Source organism: Boleophthalmus pectinirostris, unplaced genomic scaffold, assembly GCF_026225935.1.
Source record: "Boleophthalmus pectinirostris isolate CB_2022bp ecotype Guang Dong unplaced genomic scaffold, ASM2622593v1 HiC_scaffold_2, whole genome shotgun sequence".
NCBI lineage: Eukaryota > Metazoa > Chordata > Actinopteri > Gobiiformes > Gobiidae > Boleophthalmus > Boleophthalmus pectinirostris.
In genome coordinates this window covers 20,410,853-20,434,039 of record NW_026571152.1, presented here as the reverse complement: position 1 = coordinate 20,434,039, position 23,187 = coordinate 20,410,853, and the positions used below count along the sequence as shown (strand labels likewise).

Below are 23,187 nucleotides of genomic sequence, written 5' to 3'. Positions count from 1 at the left end.
ACCTTTACAGAAGTAAGTGTACTGCTACACCCTAAAACATATTTCTGAAGTAGAAATAAAAGCATGTTGCCTGGCAAATCCAGAATGAAATCTGTGTAGTCTGCATCATCATGTATTATGGATCCCAAGCAAAAAGACATGGTGTCCAAAAACTACTCCAAGATCCACAATTTCTGTAAAAACTACCAAAGTAAATGTAACTAAGTAGTAGCCCTACTACCCACCTCTGGACTAATACCATGTGAAAGCCAGTATGCTTCAGCAATTTACCACTGGATGGCGCTGTGAGATGCATACTCAGCAGGGATGTCCGCAAATAAAGCCTGTCTCACGTGTAAGTCATTCTTGCCTCACCATTGATGCCCCCAAACAGCGCTCTGCCCAAATCTTGGCACGCGTCTGCGCTTTTGGGGAGGGACTTTTGGCACCGGCGTCTGAATACTTCACAGTCCGGAGAGAGAGTTCATTTTACGACTGCTTTTACTGTAAGACACGGGACAATAACATCAATTCAACTATGTCTGGGACTACAGGCTCCTCTGGCACCGCTAAGATGAAAAAGGACGAGTCATTTCTGGGTAAATTAGGGGGGACTCTGGTGCGCAAGAAGAAGTCTAAAGACGGTAAGTGAATTTGAAATTATCTGTGAATTTTTGCTTGATAAAATCCACCGGTTGTCCCCTCTGTCCATGGTCCTGTAATCACATGATCCGTTATTAAAATACACTCGCCTCCAGGATCTTATCACAAGCAGCTGTACTGAACCAAACGATTTTTATAGTTTTTAATGCTTGTATTGTCTGTGGGTTTAAATAGTCGTAAACAACACAATAATACTAGACAAGGAGACAATGTCAAATACCAGCTTTACGTTTAGTTATCATGAGGCTGCGCGTATTTATAGCTACAGTCAATTGAGTGACCCGTGTCAAGAATGCAAGGTTATAAAGATAAAGGTTTTAATGGGATTTGGACGGCTTTGCTATGTTTTAGAGTACATTTTTAAAGTATATTGCATTCAAGATTTTTTAAAAGATATTTATTTACTTTTCTTTTTCCCCAGATTTTTTACTTTTACTCAAAATGTTTTACTTTTTCAGATTTTTTTTTTAGCAAATTCTTGGTCAGGTTTTAGAATAGTCATGGATTTATCGTGGATTAGTCGAGATTTTGTTGTTGTTTTAAATTCTAGGTAATAAACTATATGAATTTTTGTAAGTAGGAGATTTTTTTATATAGGGCTACTACACTAATTTAACTACTTTACAACCAGTTTAGTCCTGGCATCAATACTGAAGCTTATTCTCGTATAAGAATGTAGTTGTGACTGTGAGTAGAACTATTTTTGTCCCGTTTAGAGATGACCCATTCCTGTTTGGGACAGAGCAGAGCAGGGCCTGTCTGTGAAGCCAACAGCTGCAGGTTTAACGCCCTTGTGTGTGTGTGTGTTTATGTGTGTGTATATGTGTGTGTGCTGACAGCCATGTGTCTCTGTGGGCACACTGTGAAAAGACCACCATCCAAGCAAATAGACCTATTAATTGTTTAGAGACCTCATTAAGTTCCATACATTCTTCTGGAAGGTGGGGTTTCCATATAACCTATGAGGAGACACTGTTTAGGTAGACAGCTTACCACCCATAATGCCACACTTTACTCTGGTATATGCTTTGTTAGGTAGACTTGCCCAGAACTAGTTTAAGAGCACATGGTGAGTGAAGAACTATTATTATTTTGCCTTAAAGTTGCACTATGTGATTTCTGATTGAGATGAGATGTTGCTGCTTTGCCTGGAATGTTTCACAGTATGGCATTAGACTCATGTGTTTTGCTTTATGCAGATACGGGTCTTTTTATTGCTCAAAGATACCTTGAAAAACCTGCATTCTTGCCTTGATTGGGGCCACCTCTCCACAGATCTAATTTGTAAATCAGCCTGATGGTATCACCTGCTTGTTTCTATGGAGATTTACAAGTTTAATGTCACTGTGAAACATTCTAGGCAAAGTAAAAGCATCACCATAGAAACAAGCAACTGGCGAACGCTTCATTAGAAAAGTTACATAGTGCACTTTTTAAATTTCAGTTCTCTTTGTTCAAAATATCTGTTTCTCTTAATGCCATAACCATGCCTAAATATAACACAAATGATTCATCTGGATATAATGAATCATTCTATTTTATTTTATGTGGAACTACTTTTAAACATTGGTTTTCTAGAATTTTAATAGAATTCAGTGGTTTCTTTTAGTGGTGATTACAGTGCCCCTCTGTGGTCAAATTCAGTCAAACGTGTGAATGAGACTGTTGAAATAATGTCTACATGACACAAATGGTTCAACTGGAAAAATTTACTCATACCGAATAAGGCTGCGCAATTTTGAAAAAAAAAAAAGTTATTATTTTTCCGACAAGTATTGAGATTGCGATTAGATTACAATATTAACTTATTGGGTTCTTTTTAAAGACCATACAGTAGGAGATGTATTGCGAGCCATCTTCAGAACCATCCCCCAGTTCGGGGAAAAAGACAAAATGAACATTTTCTGATTAGATTTACAAGATATTTAAAAAGTAGGATTCTGCACATTGTAAACTTCTTCAGGAGCAACACTGGAGAGAATATACTGAAATATGAATGGATAAACTAATTTCAGAACATATTTCTATAAAACAATAGAATATTTTGTTCTCCACAGAGGACACTGTATGCACCAACTTAAACAGAAATTTTGATTAAATTGCGATATACTGGGCTACCCTAATAAAATGTACTAAAAAGACTGCTAAAGAGTTGATTACAAACAAACTTCCATTCTTTTCATCTGGATAATGTAACAAAATAGATTTCAGGCAATATCAGTGCCACCTAACTGCAGGTATGAGTTTACCACGTGTCCTTATGCTCGTATGGGTTGTTAGTATTGACAGCTTTGCCCCATCTCCACTGGCCTGACTAAGTCCTGATATAGTTTAAGGAAGTATGTTTTTATCTGACAGTTCCAGTTTGCCCGTTGCAGCTGACAGTGAGAAACAGCCAAAAATGTCAATTTTTTTTCCAAGAGTCTTTAGGTCCACCCCTTGCCAGTATTAATATACTATACTGTACTATCAATCATGTAGTGGCTTTTTTCAGGCAACAAACATCAGCTTTTAGTTTTACAAGTGCCCATGGATTTAAAGAGTGAGTACAATTTACATAATAGGCATATATTTTTATTTAATGGTTACATCTTTTTACTGTGTTCAACTAAATTGTGACTAGTGGATTCTCATGGGGTCGATTTCAATACTAAGGAATAGGCTCGCAGATTCCGATACCACAGTGGCAATTAAAACACTTTTTTCCTGACAGTAGAATATGATTTTCAACATTAAATCATTGTACTTTCTTTTATTAACATTCAGTTTTATATTGGAGTAATCGCTCACTCGTCCAGGTAGGCTCCAGTGGTTCATGGCCGTCTGTGTGCTTTTATGATCACTTCTGATACAGCTCAAGATCATTCTAAAGGTCTTCAGAAAAGTTTCATTTCTGTCCTGTGAATGTGACTTTTTAAATATCTTGCTCAAAAGAGTATCTAGTTTTGATATAGTTTAAGAATTGATTAGTATCTGATTTCCGATACTTTTGAAAACCTTGTCCTTTAAGACAATCAAGGTATCTATGTTCTGCAACTACACAGATTTATGTTTGCTGATATTTTGATATTTTTACATTAGTTTATTTCTCAAACAGGTTGAGGTTAGGGTTAGAACTGGGAACAGGTAGAATGGGCTAGGTTAGGATTAGGTTTACAGAAACACATAAGAACACATAGTTACTCCTTCTAGAAAGTGGAACATGGTACGTACCTGTTTCTCAGTAATATACATTAATAGCAAAATAAAAATAGTAGACACAACTATAATGAATAAGCAATAATAATTAGTTTTTGTTACTCTACATACAGCAAGTCTGATTGTACTTGTTATTACTTTGGGTTTGTTCTGCAAAGTAGGCTGCTCTTTTTGTGCTGCATTAACAAATGTAATGTGATTTTTTAGCACTATTAAAATGTCTCCCTGTCTCCCACCAAGAAGGCCTGACATAGACAGCATTGACGTAAGCCTAAGTAACAGTTCACTAGTCACTCACTGTGTATTACTTTACTATTTTATGTAAACTTATGACTTAATCGTCCTAATTTGTTCAGGATATCTGTGCTAATTTTACACATGTTGGCTTGAATTTACAGTAGTACCTATTTGTTAATATGGCCATTCATATACGTTGCTTTAAAGGGTATAAATTATGATATTTTCTGATCAATGTTACAGTGTTGTTTCCTCATCACAAACATACCTGGAGTTGTGTTTTGTTTCATTCACACGTTTAACAAATAACCCCTGCATATTTAGGCTGAGTTCTTCTCACAGGCAGAAAACACCCTGTTCCATCTTGTGATGTTATGTATGTACAGAAAGTGCTCCATGTTTTTATACCCCATAAACCTTCACTAGAATCACTTGGATCATTTCAGTCCCAGAATTACACAAAAGATAAAACGTACTGTAGCTGTTAACTTGAAACCAGTGCATCATCATCACAAGGAGGAGCAGAGCAATTTGAGCTTTGGAGATGTAGAGAGACTAATAATGCAGGGTTACTCACACGTGTGAATGTAACAAAACATAACTCCAGGCATGTTTTTGATGAGGTAACAACATTATAACATGGCTAAAAGCTAATTTTTGCACAGTATGGGACCTTTCATAATTGCTATCTAAATAAAAGAAACACAGGGGAAGCAATTTACCAATTTCTGATATTGTGTTGTTTATGTGTCAGTCCCCTGTATAACTGGTGACCTCCTCCCTGCTGCCACTCTTACTCACTGTTGCCTTGACTGGTGTAAATAACCAGGGCTATATAAAGTCTCTTCCGTACACCAAAATTATTTATATTTGACACACTAACCCCTCCTCCAATCTCTCTCTCTCCTCTTCCTCTTTATCTCTCTCTCTTTTCTCCTCCTCCTCTTCTTCTTTCTCTCTATTTCTTCTTCTCCTCTTCTTCCTCCCCCTCCTCTCTCGGGACAAGGAAAACCAGTAACATAGATCGATTTCAATCTTCCATATGCTCCCATGGTAGTTACTCACTCATTGCACTTTTAGTCTATAGTCTCCATATTGAAAGTACTTGGCTTAGTACATGTTTAACTGTATTCCCAAAGGACTGTTCACTTAGAGCATTACTAATAGACTTACAGAAGATAAATGATCCTGTCTCCACTTATTCAATTGTGAGTAAATTTGCACAAATACTAACTGATTGATGCAGTTTACAACTACAAAACCATTATTGAATGGTCGTGTTGTGTAACTAGTTTTACATTTGTACAGAAGACTTTTGTATATTGACTTTTTCTAGCTTTTAAATATGTTTTAGTGGTTCCTCCTTCTCATTTACGCTCTCAAAGTCATCAGGCTTGTTTCTTTCATTGAGTCATTTTAGGTCAACATTACTATTTTAAATGTCCAAATTATAACATAATGATCCATTGGTGTCATAGATAACCATACAGTATATCTATCACCATGGAGACAAGCAGTTGACCCCACCAGACCAAAGTGCTATGTATGCTTATAGGAGTTTTTGGCACCTGTAGCAGATAGATATGTTAATGTCACACTGTTCCGGAAATTCCAGCCAAAGCGATCACATCTCCAGGGAGACAAGTTGGTGTCAGTCCCTCCACCAGAAAAGTTACATAGTGCACCTTTATGCTAAATAAACAAGCCATTACAAAATTGAAATACAGTATCATTACTTTCAATTAAATATTCTTTTGTTGCATAAAATAAATTAATCAAAAATCATACCTGATAATCCTCAATAGGTTTATATGTATCCACACACACACTCACACACACACAGTAGCGTCCCGTAACCAGAGCGGGGAGGTGGGGGGTGCTGGGGTGCTGTGGGTGGGACAGAAATAACCACGTCAGGAGGCTCCCAGTCCCAAGTCCCACCACTCTCCCCGCTCAGAGACACTCAAAATCAGGCATTACCAGACTGCGTTAGGGGTCCGAACCATGGCGGGGCTTCTGTGCGGTACCAAGAGGAAGAAACAAGGTAATTCTGGTTTAGTCCATGGCTTTATGAGGAACTGAACGTGTTCAAATAGAGAAGCGGGATTTGCTACCTTCCCAATATGTTACACATTTAGGAGCTGCGTGGGGTCAACAACGGTAATTTTAGCAGGTTACGTACTTTGAGAGTTATTTGAATACAACTTGTTTTAGTATGTCAGCAAGGCATTTTAGTTTTTAGTTGTTAAGTAGCAAATGCTAAATTTTAGTAGCACATTTTCCTTGACCTTACTTAACTTGTAATTTAAAAAAAAAATTTTTTAGTTCTACTCAAGTAATAGTATTTTTGTAGCCATGATCAATAGAGGAAGAGAACAAAGTATACATCAATATTTGTAGTAGGTTTTCTTTCATTTTAAATAATTAGTTTATAAAAGTTGTGGTCATCAAAATGTACCTCTCTTGTGTTGTGGTAAAGTAGTTTTAACACCCTCAGTTTCAAATCGGAAACTACGTGTGTTTATATTTAGTATGAAGGCTATTTTGTTGTTTCTGATAAGACTGGATTAAAATTGTAATTGTAGATTTCTGATCAAAGTGCTAAGCTTGAGAAAAGAAATATGAACTGCACGAATTGAATGTATTTTGAAACATCTTTGTAGATATCTAAACTACAGGGTTAGCAGTTTTTTGTTTTTTGTTTTTTTTTAACTTTACTTTTATTTGTGCTTTTTCACATTTTCACAAACAAAAATAATATTTGGGATTCTTCCAAAACATTAGCAGAGTATTCATTGGAGTGACCTTTGTAAACAATCCATTTTCTCCATCTTTTCTCAAATACCCAATGTTTTCATGTTTTCCACCACATAAATGTCCTCCTATTTATCCATCCATTGTTTCTATCTCAAATTATCTCTTTTTTTTTTTCTTGCTTGGCATCAGAATGACTTTAGGCTTAGCAGATTGTAATTTATACATAATGGATATCTTTATTGATGAAATAAGCATCTTACATAATTGCAGTCTTTGCAATTTACTAATTGCGACCATTCAGACTGATTGAGCATTTACTCTTGTATCTCTACTGTATACCGTGCATATCTTTGACCATGCTTTAATTTTGAAATCCTGTCCACTCTCTAGACAGGAAATTGGACTATCATTGAGAAAAGAGGCAGTAATCTAAATGACTGATCTGTTGTGAGATTGCCTGCTTTAAGTTTAGCATTTTTATCTGATTTGCCATTTGTGAAGGACCCCCCCAAATCTGATTAGAACCCACCAGGGACCCTTCCTCTCCAGTCATCTCATAAGTCATCGTCTTTGGCATTGAACCCATTGACTTTATAACCCATTGATGTTCTAATGTTGTGTCCTCATCGAAAACATACCTGGAGTTGTGTTTTGTTTAATTCAAGTTTAACTCACTTTAAGCTTAAGAGAGGCAGATAGACTAATAACGCTACTCAAATGTGTGAATGAACAAACACAACTTCAGGTATGTTTTTGATGAGGTAACAACATTATGACATGACTTAAAGCTCACAAGAATCAATTTTGTGTAATATAGGACCATTAAAGGACATACTTTATATTTTATCATTTTATTTTGAAGGTCGTTTTGTGTGTGTGTCCTATACTGGGGCTGTATAAATAGCAAAGTCAATGCATTGAGCTAAGAGAGCATTGATTGTTGTGCGGTTGCTGCGCTCACAAATTGAAGTGTACGACTATAAAAGCAAGCCATTAGTAGAGAAAGCCCCTAAATCTGCCGAGTCTCTGGACTGCAGTGTATGGACTTTTACACACACTAAGAATATGCAGTGATAAATAGTGTTTCACAATATGAACTTTCTGTCTTAATTTTGAGACTAAGGATTATAGGCTGTCATCAACACTCCCTGGGGTTGTGATGCTAACTGTAAGCATTGCTCTGTCTGGGGCTTGCTAGACTTTAATCTGAGCTTTATTTTAACACAATATGAATAGAAAGAACTGACTTAGAAGTGGATTAAGATCTGATTGGTGCTCTTAAACAAGTCTCTACCACATAAAATCACAAGCTGGATAGCATCAACCAGCAGTTTTGTTTAGACTTAGACTTAGTCTTAGACTTAGACTTAAACAAACTTTACTGATCCACAAGGGAAATTATTTGGACACAGTAGCTCACAATAACTCACAATAATATAATAACAAAGAGCACAAATATAAAAGGCAAAATAAATTCTAAATAAGTAGCAAAAGAAGATAGCAAGAGACAGGTGTCAAATAAGGCATAATTATATAAATGTAAATGTACAAGTAAAAATAAAATAGAAAGATAAGAAATAAAATGTCAAAATAGAAAGATAAGTAATAAAATAAAATACAAGAGGTCATAGGAAGACAGTGCAAGAATGAAATGATGATTGTCAGAACATAGGATTGACCGTTATATAAGGGTGAGTTGTTGTACAGTTGTAGGGAGTATTATCTGTTACATAAGGGTAACAGGTAACAGATACAGTTGTATGGAGTATGGTATGAATGTAGTCCTGTATCTCGCACCGTTTGAGCGGTTTATGTTTACATCCATTCTGTATTTTTTTGTGAATTTTCAGACTATCGTTAAACTTTTTTTCATTGTGTTTGCTAAGGTATGCACTGTGTCACCATGATTCCAATATTCCACCATACAGATGAGTGTAGAACCCCCGCCAAGTGTGATACTTTTTGCCAATTTTGATACCACAATGGTATAGAATTGATACGTTTTGAACACTGGGGTGACATAGCATTTTAAAGGGCTTTGATAAATCTCAAAAGCAATCTAAAACTGTTCAGGAAATGTCAAATTTTGTCCATTTAATGTATTTTTTTAGCATTCACTTGAGCATCTAGTTTTGATACTAGTAGGCCACTTTAGACAACCTTAATGCTAAATACAGTATAGGGCTGAGTGGTAAGATAATCTTTTTTGTGTTCTTGTTCAATTCAAATGTACTTTTCTTAAAACAAATACATACGGCATTATACATACAATATATTAAAACAAATACATACAGCTTTTAATAATAAGCTTCATAAACATAGGCAGGCTAAAGAAAGTTTTTTTTTTTTTTTTTTTTTACAACTCACTACTACTAAAATTTCAAGTGTTGAATATATAAAAATATAAACAAATGGCTGTCATGGGGAGCAGTTAAAGGACACCACTCACACAATCCTATCAGCAGCACAGGGGAAGGAGAGCTGGACAGGAGGAAGTGTCTGGTCTTTCTCAATGCAAATGGAAACTAGTATATGGACTCAATATATATTTTTGTTTTCTGGAAGAAATTCACTACTGCAATATTGGTAAAAAGTCCAATGGGTAACTTTTCTGGTGGAGAGTTTGTCACCTTGGAAATATAATTGCTATGTATGCTGCTAGACACATAGATACAGATTGTAACAGTTATAGTTACAGACCAAGTTACAGGTCAGACCTGTGGAGAGGCGAGTCATACCAACAATATAAGCGTTAAAGGTACAATGCGTAACATTTCTATGAAAATGTTATTGCTTTGTTTAGAATGTTCCACAGTATAGATTAAACGTATCTATCACGAGGAAGCAGGTTGCAACACTATGCTACATTACAATTCAGATCAGTGGAGAATCGCCCTGTTCACAGAAGGAATGATTGTATTTTTGAGCAATAGAAACACCTGTACCGGATAAATGCTAGATAGATATGTGTAATGTCATATCATGGAACATTCCAGGCAAAGGAATAATATCTCTTTGGAGGCAAGTAGGTAGCAAACCCTCTACCAAAAAACTTACACAGTGCACCTTTAAACAACTGCAATTGAATAAATATAGTATAGATACACAACAGCATTTCATAAAAGCAAGTTGTCAGTAGTTATAGAAACACATTTGGTTTTCACATGACACCAGGTTCTCATTTAAGTGTTATATATTGTATTTTATTATAATTAAATTCTTGTATTTGTCTGTAGTGAGTGATCTTCACGAGGAGGGGAAAAATGCCATCAACGCTCCCATGTTGCCTTCAGGGACTGAGATCCACCCAGAGGACACACTGCTGGGTACTGAACTCCTCTATTCTATATTCCATATCCTTACACAGTATGACAACCACTTTCACACTTTGACATGTTTCTTCTTGATCCGAAGAGTTGATTTTACAATTTCTGTACTGGGGGAAAACTAATCTTACTTTATTACATGAACAATTGGCTTTTAATTAGCATATTTTTGAATCTAAAGTTTTAATGTCACTAACCTAAAGTATAAAATGCACTACCAGTCAAAAGTTTGGACACACTCTCTCAATTTTTATTTATTTTTTGTTGTATATATTTACTATTTTCTACATCTGAGATAGAAGACATCTAATATTTGATGCATGATATATGAAATTATGTAAATAGCCACCCTTTGCTTTGTTGCCAGTACTGCAAACCCTTCTCTCAATGGGTTTCTTGATGAAGTCTCCCGAAATGGTTTTCACTTCACCAGTGTGCTTTATGAGGGTTGAGAAATGCCAGTAATTCAAAGTAGTGATCAAAACAAAGGGTGACTATTAAAAAAAAAAAAAAGAAACATTAAAATATATGTGTATTTTTTGGTTTATTTTGTGTTGTGTTCATTCATAGTTTTGCATGCAATGAGAATCTACAATGTAAATTGTAATAAACTAGAAAAGCACTCAGAGAGCGCAGACCTCCGCCAAGGACTACCCCCATTTTTTATATAAATTGCGATAAAATCAGTCTTCTGGATCAGATCCGGATCAGCCTTTGGAATATGAAAGAGGATCCCATTGTCCATCCCTGAGTCAAATTTCATGGGGTTTGGTCAATAATTAACCGAGATATTGAGAAACTAAATTTTTGGCCCCATTTACCACAATGTTAACAAAAATTTCAAAGTGATCCAGAATCCAAGATTTCTTCCGGATCACCCCCAAAATGAAATCAGTTCTTCCTTTTCACATTTCCAACAAATCCTGAAAATTTCATCAAAATCGGTCCATAACTTTTTGAGTTATGTTGCTAACAGGCAAACAAACAAACAGACAAACGCCGGCAAAAACATAACCTCCTTGACGGAGGTAAAAAATAAAGAAAAAAAGGGTGACTTCTGTACGTCTGGGGTCACAGAAGTCACACAGAGTTACAGTAGGGAGCGTGAAATCATCAGGGGCTGTTTTGTGGACGAGCAGGAAATGAAAGTGGGTGTGGACCTCCTCTGTCTTCAGTCTTGTGTGAATCACAGTTTGACAGAAGCACTCAAATGTGTCACCAGGGCCAAAACAGTGTCCGCCTTTGAGCATAGCAACAGGAAATTTAAATGTTGTGAAATAAAATGAACGACAGTTTTAATGTTGTCTTTTGTTGTGTTAATCAGAGGAGAATGCAGAGAGGATCATGCTGGACCCCACCTCAAGAGAAAACCTGAAATTTAAAGATCTGGTTAAGGTATGGTGTAAAATGGGTCTTTTTGTTGTTGCCATGGGCAAACCATCTGCCTCCCAAGAGTAATTACATACTCAGCTTATTTTTAGTCTTTTTATACTATAGATGCCCATTAACTTGGAGAGGCTTGGAACTATAAATATACAGAGGAATAGTGACCGTTCAGCAATTTTATAAGTGTGGAATATACAGTAGTCTTTATAGTACATCTGTGTAATCCCTCAGTCGTCCAGCTAGGATCCATAGCAAAATAAAAATTAAATTCTGTCAACCGAACAAAAATAAACAAATAGGTGTGTTAATTTCAGTGTAGTTAGCTCCTCTCTTCAGGCAGATATAAGGCAATGTCCACCCAGCAGTTTGATCAGAACTGAAGAAGTAGCTTGGATGTCAAAAACATTGTCCAGTTGACAGAATTTTTATTATCAAAATGAATTCACCTATTCACATTTATTCACTGGCATGTGTTTTTTTTATTGCTAAAAATATACTAAAACCACACATTCTTACTATGAGTGGGCTCGGCTCTAACCAGAACTGACTTTTAACTTGTCCTGGTTGCATCACCTGCTTGTCTCCATCTAGATAAAAACACGAAAAAGGTTTAATGCCATACTGTGAAGCGTTCAGACCAGCACATGGCAGACCCTTCACCAGAAAAGTTACATAGTGCAACTTTAAATATATCCTGATTGACTCATCTTAATGTTCCAAGGATTCTGAACTCTCAAAATGTCATCTTTTTTTTTCTACCTGACATGTTCATAAACTACTTCACTTGTCCACTTTTAAAGACATGATTCAAGTGAAAAACCTTGACTTTCTCTCAGGTGCTTATCGACTGGATCAACAGTGAGCTAGAGGAGGACAGGATCATCGTCAAAGACCTGGAGGAGGACTGTTATGATGGACAGGTGCTACAGAAACTCTTTGGTGAGACACTGGCTTTTACACACTCAAGGTTTCTCACACCGTAACCTCTTTTCACTGACCTCTTGTGGTAGAAGTTAGTATGGTACCATGTGTCGCACAGCATGCTTTCAGTATTGTCCATAATCTTTAAAGCGCCCATATTACGCTGTTTTCTGATCTATGTTATAATGTTGTTTCCCCATCCCAAAAATACCTGGAGTTGTGTTTTGTTTCATTCGCACAACTCTTTTTAGGTTGAGTTCTTCTCTCAAACTGAAAATGTCATGTGGTAATACAGGGAGACAAGTGCTCCACTGTGTTTCAAACTCCTTTAACATTGTTGAGAATCATCTGGATAATTTGCCTACTCTATTACTTACCTACATATCTCTACTGAACGAAAGGTAAAAAGTAGATGTGAACTTTAAAACTATCACTACATGACATCACAAGGTGGAACTGAGCATTCTGAGCTTTAGAGATGTAGACAGACTAATAATAAAGGATTACTCAAGCTTGTGTGAATGAAACAAAATATAACTCCACATTGTTTATGAGGAGGTAACAACATTCTAACAAGGCTTAAAACTCACAAGAATCAATTTTGTGTAATATAGGACTTTTGATGCACTTTTCTACTAACACATTTCTAATAATATGAAATGAAAAAGCATAAATAAAATGTAATAGATAGAATACTTGCCCATACACGCCAATGTTCTTGCAAGACGCTTTAAATGTGAATTACAGTGGTATTTACAAGGTGACCTGAACTAATTTGTGCATCTAAAAATGAACAAGACCTCTTTTATTTGCTAAACATGCAAACTAAATCAAGTGTACCAGGAATGCCAGGTACTCAGCATTCAGCCACAACGCCCTCCGGTGGCAGGTTATGGTACAATTTTTGTTTTTTTTGTAGAAGTTAAAATGAAATAGGGGAAAAAGATGAATGAATCCATAATTTTGTAAATGTATATTTTTTTTATTAATTTTTCTTGAGTGGGGGATTACATTTTTAAAAGTCATTAGATATTTGTAAATGTGTGAAGAATTTGCCAGTGCCTTATCAAATCCAGAAAATGAAAGATTTTTTTCTCTCATTGAGAATTATACTATTCCCTAGTACTATACTATTCCCTATTTCCTATTTTCTTTGACATTTTCCCATATATTTTGCATTGTAAATCTTTGAAACCATCAAACAACTAAATTATTTCACCTGATGTGCCTCTGTCAAAACTCAACTGTAATCTTGTTGTTTTCTATCACCCCCTCAAATTGTTTTCACTGACAAAATATTTCATCATACATGAAATCAAAACATCTCACCAATTACATTTTTCAGTCTTCCTCACTCAAATGTGAAACCAATATTTACCATTTTACAAACAACACCAATGAACTAGTAATCCTTTTTGTTGATTTTTTTCATTATTTTTCTTTTATTGTTTTTACTTATTTATTTTTTCATTTTATTTAGTTTGTACCCTTTCTTTTGTGTTTGGACGCCCACACCATCGAGACTCTCAAAGCTTCCTAGTTTTCTGTTGTGTATGTCTTATTTTTTTTTGTATTTCTGAACTTGTACTTCATGAGTCATATGTCTTATTCTTTTATAGAAGAACAAAATCCACTGTGATAGAAAAAGTCCAGAAGAGCATTTCTTTCTAACTTGTCTGTTTTTATCTGTGAACCCAGGAACATGATGATAGAACTGAAGGATTTCATTTTGTTGAGATAAAAAAGTAAACACAGACTTGCACTTATAGACATGTGGGGTTGAAGACAGATCCGCTATAGTTGGCTATGGCTTACCTATTCTTAATCGAAACCCAAACCTTAATAGGATAACATAAATTATTGAAGTTGATTAAAAAGGGGGAGTGACAAAAGCTCTACTTATGCAGAAAAAAGTACGAGGAATCAATGCATTTAAACATAATGAAATTGTGAATCTTGAGTTTAATCTGCCTTTTAACATACTATAAATACCGAAAAAAAAACTAAATTTTCAGCTAATTCACTCACTACCTTCTCCTTGTGCTCCCATATAAAGACTAATAAAAATTTTGGTCCACTCAGACTCCATCGACCGATCAAGCGACCCAAAAACAACTAAAGGCCTACAGTCTTAAACCTTCATCTGTTTTAACCCAAATCTTAATCTTTATGTTGTTGATGTAATAATAAAGGATTTCCCTCATGAGGACCTGATCTTTGTCCCTATAAGGAAGGCAGGTCCCCATGATGTGACTGTATACAGACTTAAACCCTTCAACATAAGTATCTGCACACTTACACGGAGAACTAAATCACAAACTCTTCTAGAGAACATAATAGAGGTATCATATTTACAGTGAGCATAAATAGTGTTACCCAATGACACAACAATATTACTGCATTTATATAACATGCAAAAGCACTACTCTGGTCCACTTTAGTTACTGTTTAGTCTTTGTTACTTTACAGAGCAGTTGTCGGGTCGAAAGCTGAACGTGGCCGAGGTGACCCAGTCTGAGATCGGGCAGAAGCAGAAGCTGACAACTGTTCTGGAGGCAGTGAACGAGCAGCTCCGCCCCCACGGATGGACCATCGAGTGGAGCGTCGACTGTGAGTTACAAGAACAATTTAAAGGGACAGTTCGGAATTTGGACATAAGACCTCATTTCCTAGTAAGCCAAAGTGTTGGAGATGTGTGGAAACACTTTTAAAAAATATTCCATCCAGTCCTTGTATTTGCAGAGGTCGCTGGTGCCAGGCTAGTGCATGTCAATGGCCATAGTTATCCTGCCACTAAAACCACTCTTACCCACTCCGCAAAGCACCTGAAGAAAATCTATTATTACGCCAAACTATTGATGTAAATGTCTGTGTTGATAGAATTATGTTAGAAATAAAACTAACCTTGCATCGCATGAATCGTTGTATGTTGAGGGACTATTTTCTAATATATCAGTCCACTGCTGCCAAGCTTTGTATCAGGAAGTACAACTCCCTGCTGCTCAGACATAAATCCTTCAAATGCAAGGTTGGTTTTACTTCTAAAATTATTCTATCGACACAGACATTTACATCAACAGTCTGACGTAATAATAGATTTGCTTCGGGTGCTTTCTGAACTGTCCCTTTAAAGGTGTACCGTGTAACTTTTTTGATGAAAGATGCGCTGCACGTTTGTCTCCATTGATATGTCATTGCTTTGCCTGGAATGTCACACAGTATGGCATTAAACTTGTCTTTCTCTATGGGCACAAACTGTTGAAAAAATGTGGAGACACAAGACCACTCACAGTAAAAATGAGGGATAATAAAAAACATAGTGGAATGAATGGAAGATAGATAAAAAAAAAAGTTTAATGCCATATTGTGAAACATTCCAGGCAAAGCAATAACATAACCATGTAAACAAAAAACTGGCTGACTCCCCACCAAAAATGTTTTATGGTGCACCTTCAAACATTTTGACAAATAAATAGACTAAACTCTTTTGCAACTTTTTTTCCCCTTACAGCTATTCATTCAAAGAACATTGTGGCAATTGTGTACCTCCTTGTTGCCTTGGCGATGCATTACCAGGCTCCTATCAGACTACCTGAACATGTCTCAGTACAAGTGGTGGTGGTCAAGGTAAATAGACTTAAGCAAATCATTTTTACTCAAATGGGCAGCAGATGTTTAGCTAGTAAAGTATTTGCCCACTTACCCAGAGGTTACAGTTTTATTTCCAGTGTTTAATAGAGCTGTGCAATTAATATTAGAATCATTATTACAAAAATTACAAAAATGTTGCAATCAAAAATACAATAAATTACCTTTTGTTCAGAATTATGTATTGTTGTGCCTTTCAAAACCCAGAGCCAAGCCACTTTTCTAATCATTCTGTACAAGTTAAATTTGATGGTATAGTAATTTGAATAATTATGAGCCAAATAATCATGATTATGTACTTAACCATAATTGAGTGAGTTATTCCTTGATTTAAAGCACTTATGTCCAGGGGAGATAGAAAAACACCATATACTGTATTTAAGTCCATTTAAATTTTTTCCCATAGAAACAAGAGGGTATCCTGCACACTGCTGTAGTGACCAAAGAGCTGACCAGTACCACAGAGTAAGTCCCATTCTCATTCATAAAAACCTCTGCTGTCTGTGTCACAAATGTAATGTAATGTAATGGTGGCTGTTTTGGCATTTGCAGGATGATGCTGGGAAGATTTGGTAAGTATCGTCTGAACATCTGGTCCAAGTTATAACATTATGCAAATGGGCTCTTGATGATTTCTGCTCCACTCCTAATTTCCTTTGGGTTATTTTTGTTCACAGAGAGAGACGCTTTTGACACTCTGTTGGATCATGCACCCGACAAGCTCAACGTCGTTAAAACGGTAAATAGTTCTCTAAATTTCATGCTTTTATCCGAGAAGGCATCAGGCTTAAAATGTATATCACTGTAAATTTAAGTAAAATAAACAAAACTGACACGAAAATTTTGCTACTTCAGCCTTGGAGACATATTATGCAAAAACAACTTTTATTATAACTTCTAATTCTTGCAATGAAAAAAAATCTATCCTAACCCTCCGCACATCTCTGTACTTGCTGTAGCTGTGATAATCTGAAGAATTAAAATTTAAAATTGTATAATGTAGGGTTCTAAAATGCCACATAATAAATTTTCAGCAATAAAAACATTCACTACTTGCTACGCTCAGTTCTGCTCCCTTCTAACAGTCTAAACAATATTGTTATGGAGGCCTTCACTCATTAATTTCTTGTATCTGACTTCTTTATTTATTATAAAAGTAATAAGAAGGCAGGTATGCAGTTTCAAAAATATCTACTGTTGTATCCACCTTATTCCAGCCAAAAGTGATTGATTTTGCATATTTTCAAGCCTCCCACAGAAAGGGTGATTTGTGACCTGCTGGGGCACATTAGCATTTTATACAATCTAATTTTAACTGCAATTTTTTCTCTAGTTTGCCGTTGAAATACGTTTGCTCTTAACAGGGAATGCTAACATAAAAGAAGTACGGTTTGGTAGCATTCAGAAGTAAGCCACAATAATTACTATATCAACTTATCATTCATATATGAAAGCTGGAACAATCTTTTTGGGGCTCATTTTTTATCGTGTGTACAATTTCCTTGCAACAGTGGGGAGATATTAACCATTTTTCTGTACTATGATAAGACTTGAGCTGTAGACGGTAGAATAAATAGCTTCTATAGGGAATTGTTGGCTCATTCTGTCATGTATTTGTTGATACTGTCTATTTAGAAATTGATTTCTTTGTCCTGCTTTGTGTCAGTGGCATTAAGCAATTTTAGTATTATCGTTTATGGTAAATGGTAAATGGTCACATTTTTCTATAGCGCTTTTCCACCTTCAAGGCACTCAAAGCGCTTTATCTAATTATCTCAGTATTTCTCTGTAGTGATATATTGTGTTTCAAAATGTGCTATTGTAACAGGCCTATTCAGAATTAGGTGGATAAACAAGCATATTTAAAAAGAAAATCCTTCTACAATCCAAATTTTTATTCTAAACAACTACAATATTTTCAGTGTGATCTGCTATCTGAAAACTCCCTGTCAAGCCATTTTCCAAATCATTACACACTGAGGAGACAGATGATCAGTTATATTCCTCTCTGTATAAAATGTTGCCACAAAGTGTCCTAAATATAGTTATTATTTTCTTGGCAGTCTCTCATTACCTTCGTGAACAAACATTTGAACAAGCTGAACCTGGAGGTGACCGAGCTGGAGACTCAGGTTTGTGGACTAAAACATGATTTATAGCTCCATTATTCATGCTGTCATCGTAAGTGCCTCATGTTTCATTCATGGGGGTCGCCCTTGGGTCTCGGCTTCATTTAAGGCGTAACTCTGCTTTGAATAATTAAATAGATACAATCTGATCTGATATGATGAACATGCACAGTAATATGGAGGCTGGTTTTGTCATTATCTTAAATGTATGCGATTATCCAGTTTGCAGATGGAGTCTACTTGATATTACTGATGGGGCTGCTCGAAGACTACTTTGTCCCTTTGTACAACTTCTTTTTAACACCAGAGAACTTTGAACAGAAGGTAAATTATTTACACATGCATGCATTATAACAAAATGCATGTTTTTTTTGTTTGTTTGTTGTTGATTTTTTTTTTTTTTTGTCCGAAATTGATTAAACTGAGCATGGGTACCAAGCATAAAATTTACCAAATACAAAAGTTATTCACTACTTAAAATTTCAGTTTATATTAAAATTGCTTGATTCATTTTTATTTTAACTTTGTGCCAAGAGAGAAAAATATATATAAATAAAATATTACATACATACATACTTCATATATATTGTAAAACAATGGGAAAGCCAATTTCTTGAAAAGGCGAGGGACAACAGAAAAAATTATGTTAACCCATCCTTAATAGTATTTCTGATCATGACAATTAGAAGTGCATAATGTTGCATAATAAGGCATTAAACACTCCTATGTAGTATTTACAGGTGTTTTTACTGCTCAAAAACACAGTGAAAAACATTCCTCAATTCATTCTTACTGTGAGTTAGTCGCCTCTCCACAGATTACACCTGTAATTTTTTCATGGCTGTATCTATCCATGGAGACAGACCATGTTAATGCCATACTGTGCAACATTCCAGACAAAGCAATTTCAATTCAATGCAAACCATTAATCACTTCTGCATGTCTTTATCCTATGTGCCACTCAGGTTCACAATGTCGCCTTTGCTTTTGAGCTTATGCAAGATGGAGGACTGAAGAAACCCAAAGCCAGACCAGAAGGTATCACACAATATAATGTATACACTTAAAAATGTATTTCATAATGTCAAATGCAGGTTGTGAAATTTTAAGTGAAATGGATCAGTTAAACTCAGCTACTTCTTCTACTTTTGACCACTAGATGGCAATATACGCTTGTTTTAAAATAATGGGTGGAGGTATTTCACTAAACTAAGCCACTTTCTCCTTTAAAAATATAGTCTTTCCCTCTTTATGCAAAATATAACTACTCTATATATGTTGTTGAAGAAGTATTTTTGTTATTGAACTAAGTATTTGTTACTGAACTAGATAAAATTGTATGCTTGCTATATGTGCCCCTTATTATCTGAACATCCATATTATGCATTTTCCATGTATCCTACTTTCCCAGCTAAACATTCAAAACTACCATGTGTTTTTCTCCATAATTGGAACCATTAAAGCCATTATATGTTCATGCTGGCTAGGCAGTCCTTCCCCAATCTACTGTACTGCATCTTTGCCCTGATTTGCATGAAGTTTGCTTAGCTTCGTTTGCTCATATCTCGAGGGTTCATTAAAAATCAAAGAAAAGGCGCCCAAATCTGTTAATGATATCAACAGTGTCACGGGGGCTCCCAGATAAAGGGATGGGGGGTGTTGCATGCTGGGTAAAAAATAAAATGATGCAATGTTGTGGCTGTAACAATAACTCAAGGGAGACCTGGATTTCATCAGGATCCTTATAAGTGAATATGTAGGGCACGGGGTATTCCACCTTGGACTGAATACTGTGAATATATCATAGCATAATGGTGTGTATTCTAGCTATTTTAAACATATAGTCTATATACCCATCTATGTTTAGTGGGCTGAAAGAAATATTATCAAATATGTTCATTATGCAAAACATCTGTACTCCTTCTCACTCCCAAACTTGGTGGGAAAACCTGCTGCTTTCTGTAATGCTGACATAAATTATGGAAGGGCATCTGGCATTGTAGCACACCTTTGATGAACCAGTGCGCGGATCACAACACAGTGATATATTGTCATTGTCATTATGGCTTTTATGAACAATGAAAAAGAGCTGAAGAAAATCAACTTTATTTATTAACTTTTCAAATTTTCCTTTTCAGATGTGGTCAACCTTAACCTCAAGTCCACCCTGAGAGTTCTGTACAACCTCTTCACCAACTACAAAAACACAGAATGACTCTTCGCCTGATATCATTGCATTTGAACACTGCTTTGTGCCTATATATAACTGCGTGTACAGTCTGGACACTGGGACAGCTGGGAGGACCTCTACTCATTACTATGTATGATTCAAAATGACCCTTGGGAAGTAACTCAGGATGTGGATATTTCATCTCCTCCAAATGTCACTATTTATTCTTTGCCGAATGTTAACCGCGACCGAACAAACTCCGCAACCTTTCAGAGAGAATTTGAATAAGCAAGTGTCCCGGGAAAATGCGGGAGGGCAGAATACAAAACCAAAGGGTAATAGACTGTTGAACCAAATTTTGTTATTTTGTTGGGTAAATTTGGTTTTCAAAGGATAAGGCGGCTGATACTTCTCATATTTGTGCACACCGAAAATTGAACTCATATTATTACCGGTATTTAGAATTTCGGAAAACAATGCATTGATATTATAGTTTTGTTGCATAATAAGCTAAATAATTGTAAAAATACATTTATATATAGAGAAATATATATGTAGAAACAGAATAGAATAGAACAAATAGAATTTACAGAGTAAATTAGAAAAGACATTGTCTGATGAACCATGTATTAAGTGTATTTATTGGTCAAAACTGCTTGGTGAAAACTTGCATTCTTACTGTTAGTGGGGTCGCCTCTCCAAAGATGTAACTTGACCTGCTGGTGCCACGAGTCCATGGAGATAAGTTTAATGCCATACGGTGTAACATAGGTAACAAAGGTGACATAGGTACTGTGTAAAACAGGCAACATAGGCAAAGCAATAACATCTCCATGGAAAAAGTAAGTGTGTAACTACACAAGCATGTAATTCCACTAGAAAACTTTTATGCAGTGCAACTGTAAAAAAAACACCATGGTATGTCATTTTTTAGCCAAAAACAGGCTGAAATAAAAGCTTTTTTTTTTTTTTTTTTTTCATTTTATTGTGTTTATTGCACTCAGACCTGACTCTTATTTGACCTGGAGGAGGGTCTCCTTCTGCTGGTCTCTATGGAAATGTTCCTTTGGCTGTAATTTTCCACAGTATGGCATAAACCGTATATATCTCCATGGAGAATGTTCAGAGGTATATGATCAATATACTATGTTATAAAATTATGTTGGTTATCTATGTGATTAAATCAAATCATTTTCGAATTTTTTAATTTATATTTTTCCACATCCTCTTGATTTAATGCAGTGTTCAGGAGGTCCATGTGTCTGACATCTTTGCGGTATCCAGGCAACTAATGGAGACTGATATGGCTCTATTCAAACAAGCCCCATACAATACAAACAAACTACTTATACTTGCTCACTATTGTTAAGTGCACCACAGCACACAACAGCACACAACACAGTGCAATGTGGAAACAATACATGCACTGAAAAAGAGGCCATTTCCTAATCAATGCTTTTTGAAAGAATCTGTTTGGTGACGCTTTTCTGTAATCAGGTCAAAATGATGTGAAGAATTTGTGATTAATAATTTGACTTAATCTGTAATAATGAGTAGAATTAATTACATAACATTATTTTGCAATCAGTTTCACACTTTTATGTAATGTTACTTCTCTCTAATTGTTTTCTTTTGTGTTGGTATTGCCTCTATGTTTTGCCCATGCAGTTTAGCAAGTTCTACTGTATGCAAGTTTCCATGTGCATTTTTTTTTTATTTTACCACTAATATATTTGACTACATTATTCATATTTAATGTGCCTTTTTTGTAATATACTTAAAATGCATATGACAGGTTAGACCACTAATTTCACTGAAACATAATATAACATAGAGATTTCACTAAAAGTCTTGTCTCTATTTAACCGACAATTCTGGTGAAGTGTATAATTTTACTTCCAGGTTAGATTTGTGACATCTGTAGAGGCAGTTCCATAACCTTAGTTTCTTTCTGTGTGGAGTTTTCATGTTTCTCCCATCAACACAAAACATGCACCACATGTCAAATCTAAGGTAGTCCTGACCAAGTCTAGCAACAACATCACGGAGATGGGTCCCTGTTCCTGAGAAGATTCACCAGCAGCATTGAAGGATGCGTCAAATGCAGATGACAAATTTGCCTTTGAGGACAATAAAGTGTACCTTAACCTCAACCCAGCAACCATACTGTAAAGAAGGCTAAAGCTTAGGCTGTCTAATAATTTACAGAATATCTATTTTATGATTTCTTAAATTCATGTTTAGAATATCAGAAAATAAACTTGTATTTTGGATGGAATTTTACTCAGCACTACTTCCTTGATTACTTAAATTTTTTTCTTTTCAGCTTTTCTTCACTAACTTACACTTACTAACTTTACTAATGTAAAACTAAGATCAGTATTTAAGTACTATCCCACCAAACCAAGCAATAATAAGATCACATGAAAACGTGTCATATGCACTTTTTTTTTTAGAAAAGCCATAAATGTCAACTTGCCATCATGTTGCCTCTTACGTCTCTCACTGTGAACTAAAAGCCTTATAACACCCGCGCTTCTTTCTTAAAAGCATCTTATCTAGTCTCATGAGGTTGAATTAGGAGTAGCGTTGTATTGACAGTCACTCAGCCCCTGGTCCCAAAAGATCACTGTAGGCTAGACTTGGACCTCTCTGTAGCATAACTTGGACCTCTCTGAAATGCTCTGGGGCTGTCAGTGCATCTTGGAGACCTGCTAACATGAGCTGTGCACCGTGGATTCACTGTCTGAATTATTAAAGGGGATGGAGACTG

At 35.8% G+C, this 23,187-nt stretch overlaps 1 protein-coding gene across 2 annotated transcripts; it reads left to right on the top strand.

The window, feature by feature from the left end:
- Window positions 1-305: 305 nt before the first annotated feature.
- Window positions 306-21,998, top strand: parvb (parvin, beta). 2 transcript variants are annotated; one of them, XM_020935188.2, is made up of 13 exons: window positions 306-623; window positions 10,071-10,160; window positions 11,485-11,555; window positions 12,383-12,485; window positions 14,937-15,077; window positions 15,979-16,094; window positions 16,522-16,580; window positions 16,668-16,687; window positions 16,793-16,854; window positions 18,179-18,247; window positions 18,467-18,568; window positions 19,210-19,282; window positions 20,383-21,998. In XM_020935188.2, exons 1-13 carry the CDS (start codon window positions 518-520, stop codon window positions 20,457-20,459), a joined length of 1,089 nt encoding a protein of 362 aa, XP_020790847.1. In that variant the 5' UTR covers window positions 306-517; the 3' UTR covers window positions 20,460-21,998. The 2 variants fall into 2 exon arrangements, with proteins under 2 accessions (XP_020790847.1, XP_055011660.1); XM_055155685.1 differs by lacking the exon at window positions 306-623 and adding an exon at window positions 3,057-3,184.
- The last annotated feature ends 1,189 nt before the right edge of the window (window positions 21,999-23,187 follow it).

Coding starts and splice junctions, on each gene's coding strand:
- parvb (XM_020935188.2), top strand. CDS start 518: ATGTCTGGGACTACAGGCTCCTCTGGCACCGCTAAGATGAAAAAGGAC. Junction 624..10,070: donor CAAGAAGAAGTCTAAAGACG/GTAAGTGAATTT, acceptor ATTTGTCTGTAG/TGAGTGATCTTCACGAGGAG. Junction 16,581..16,667: donor GAGCTGACCAGTACCACAGA/GTAAGTCCCATT, acceptor TGGCATTTGCAG/GATGATGCTGGGAAGATTTG.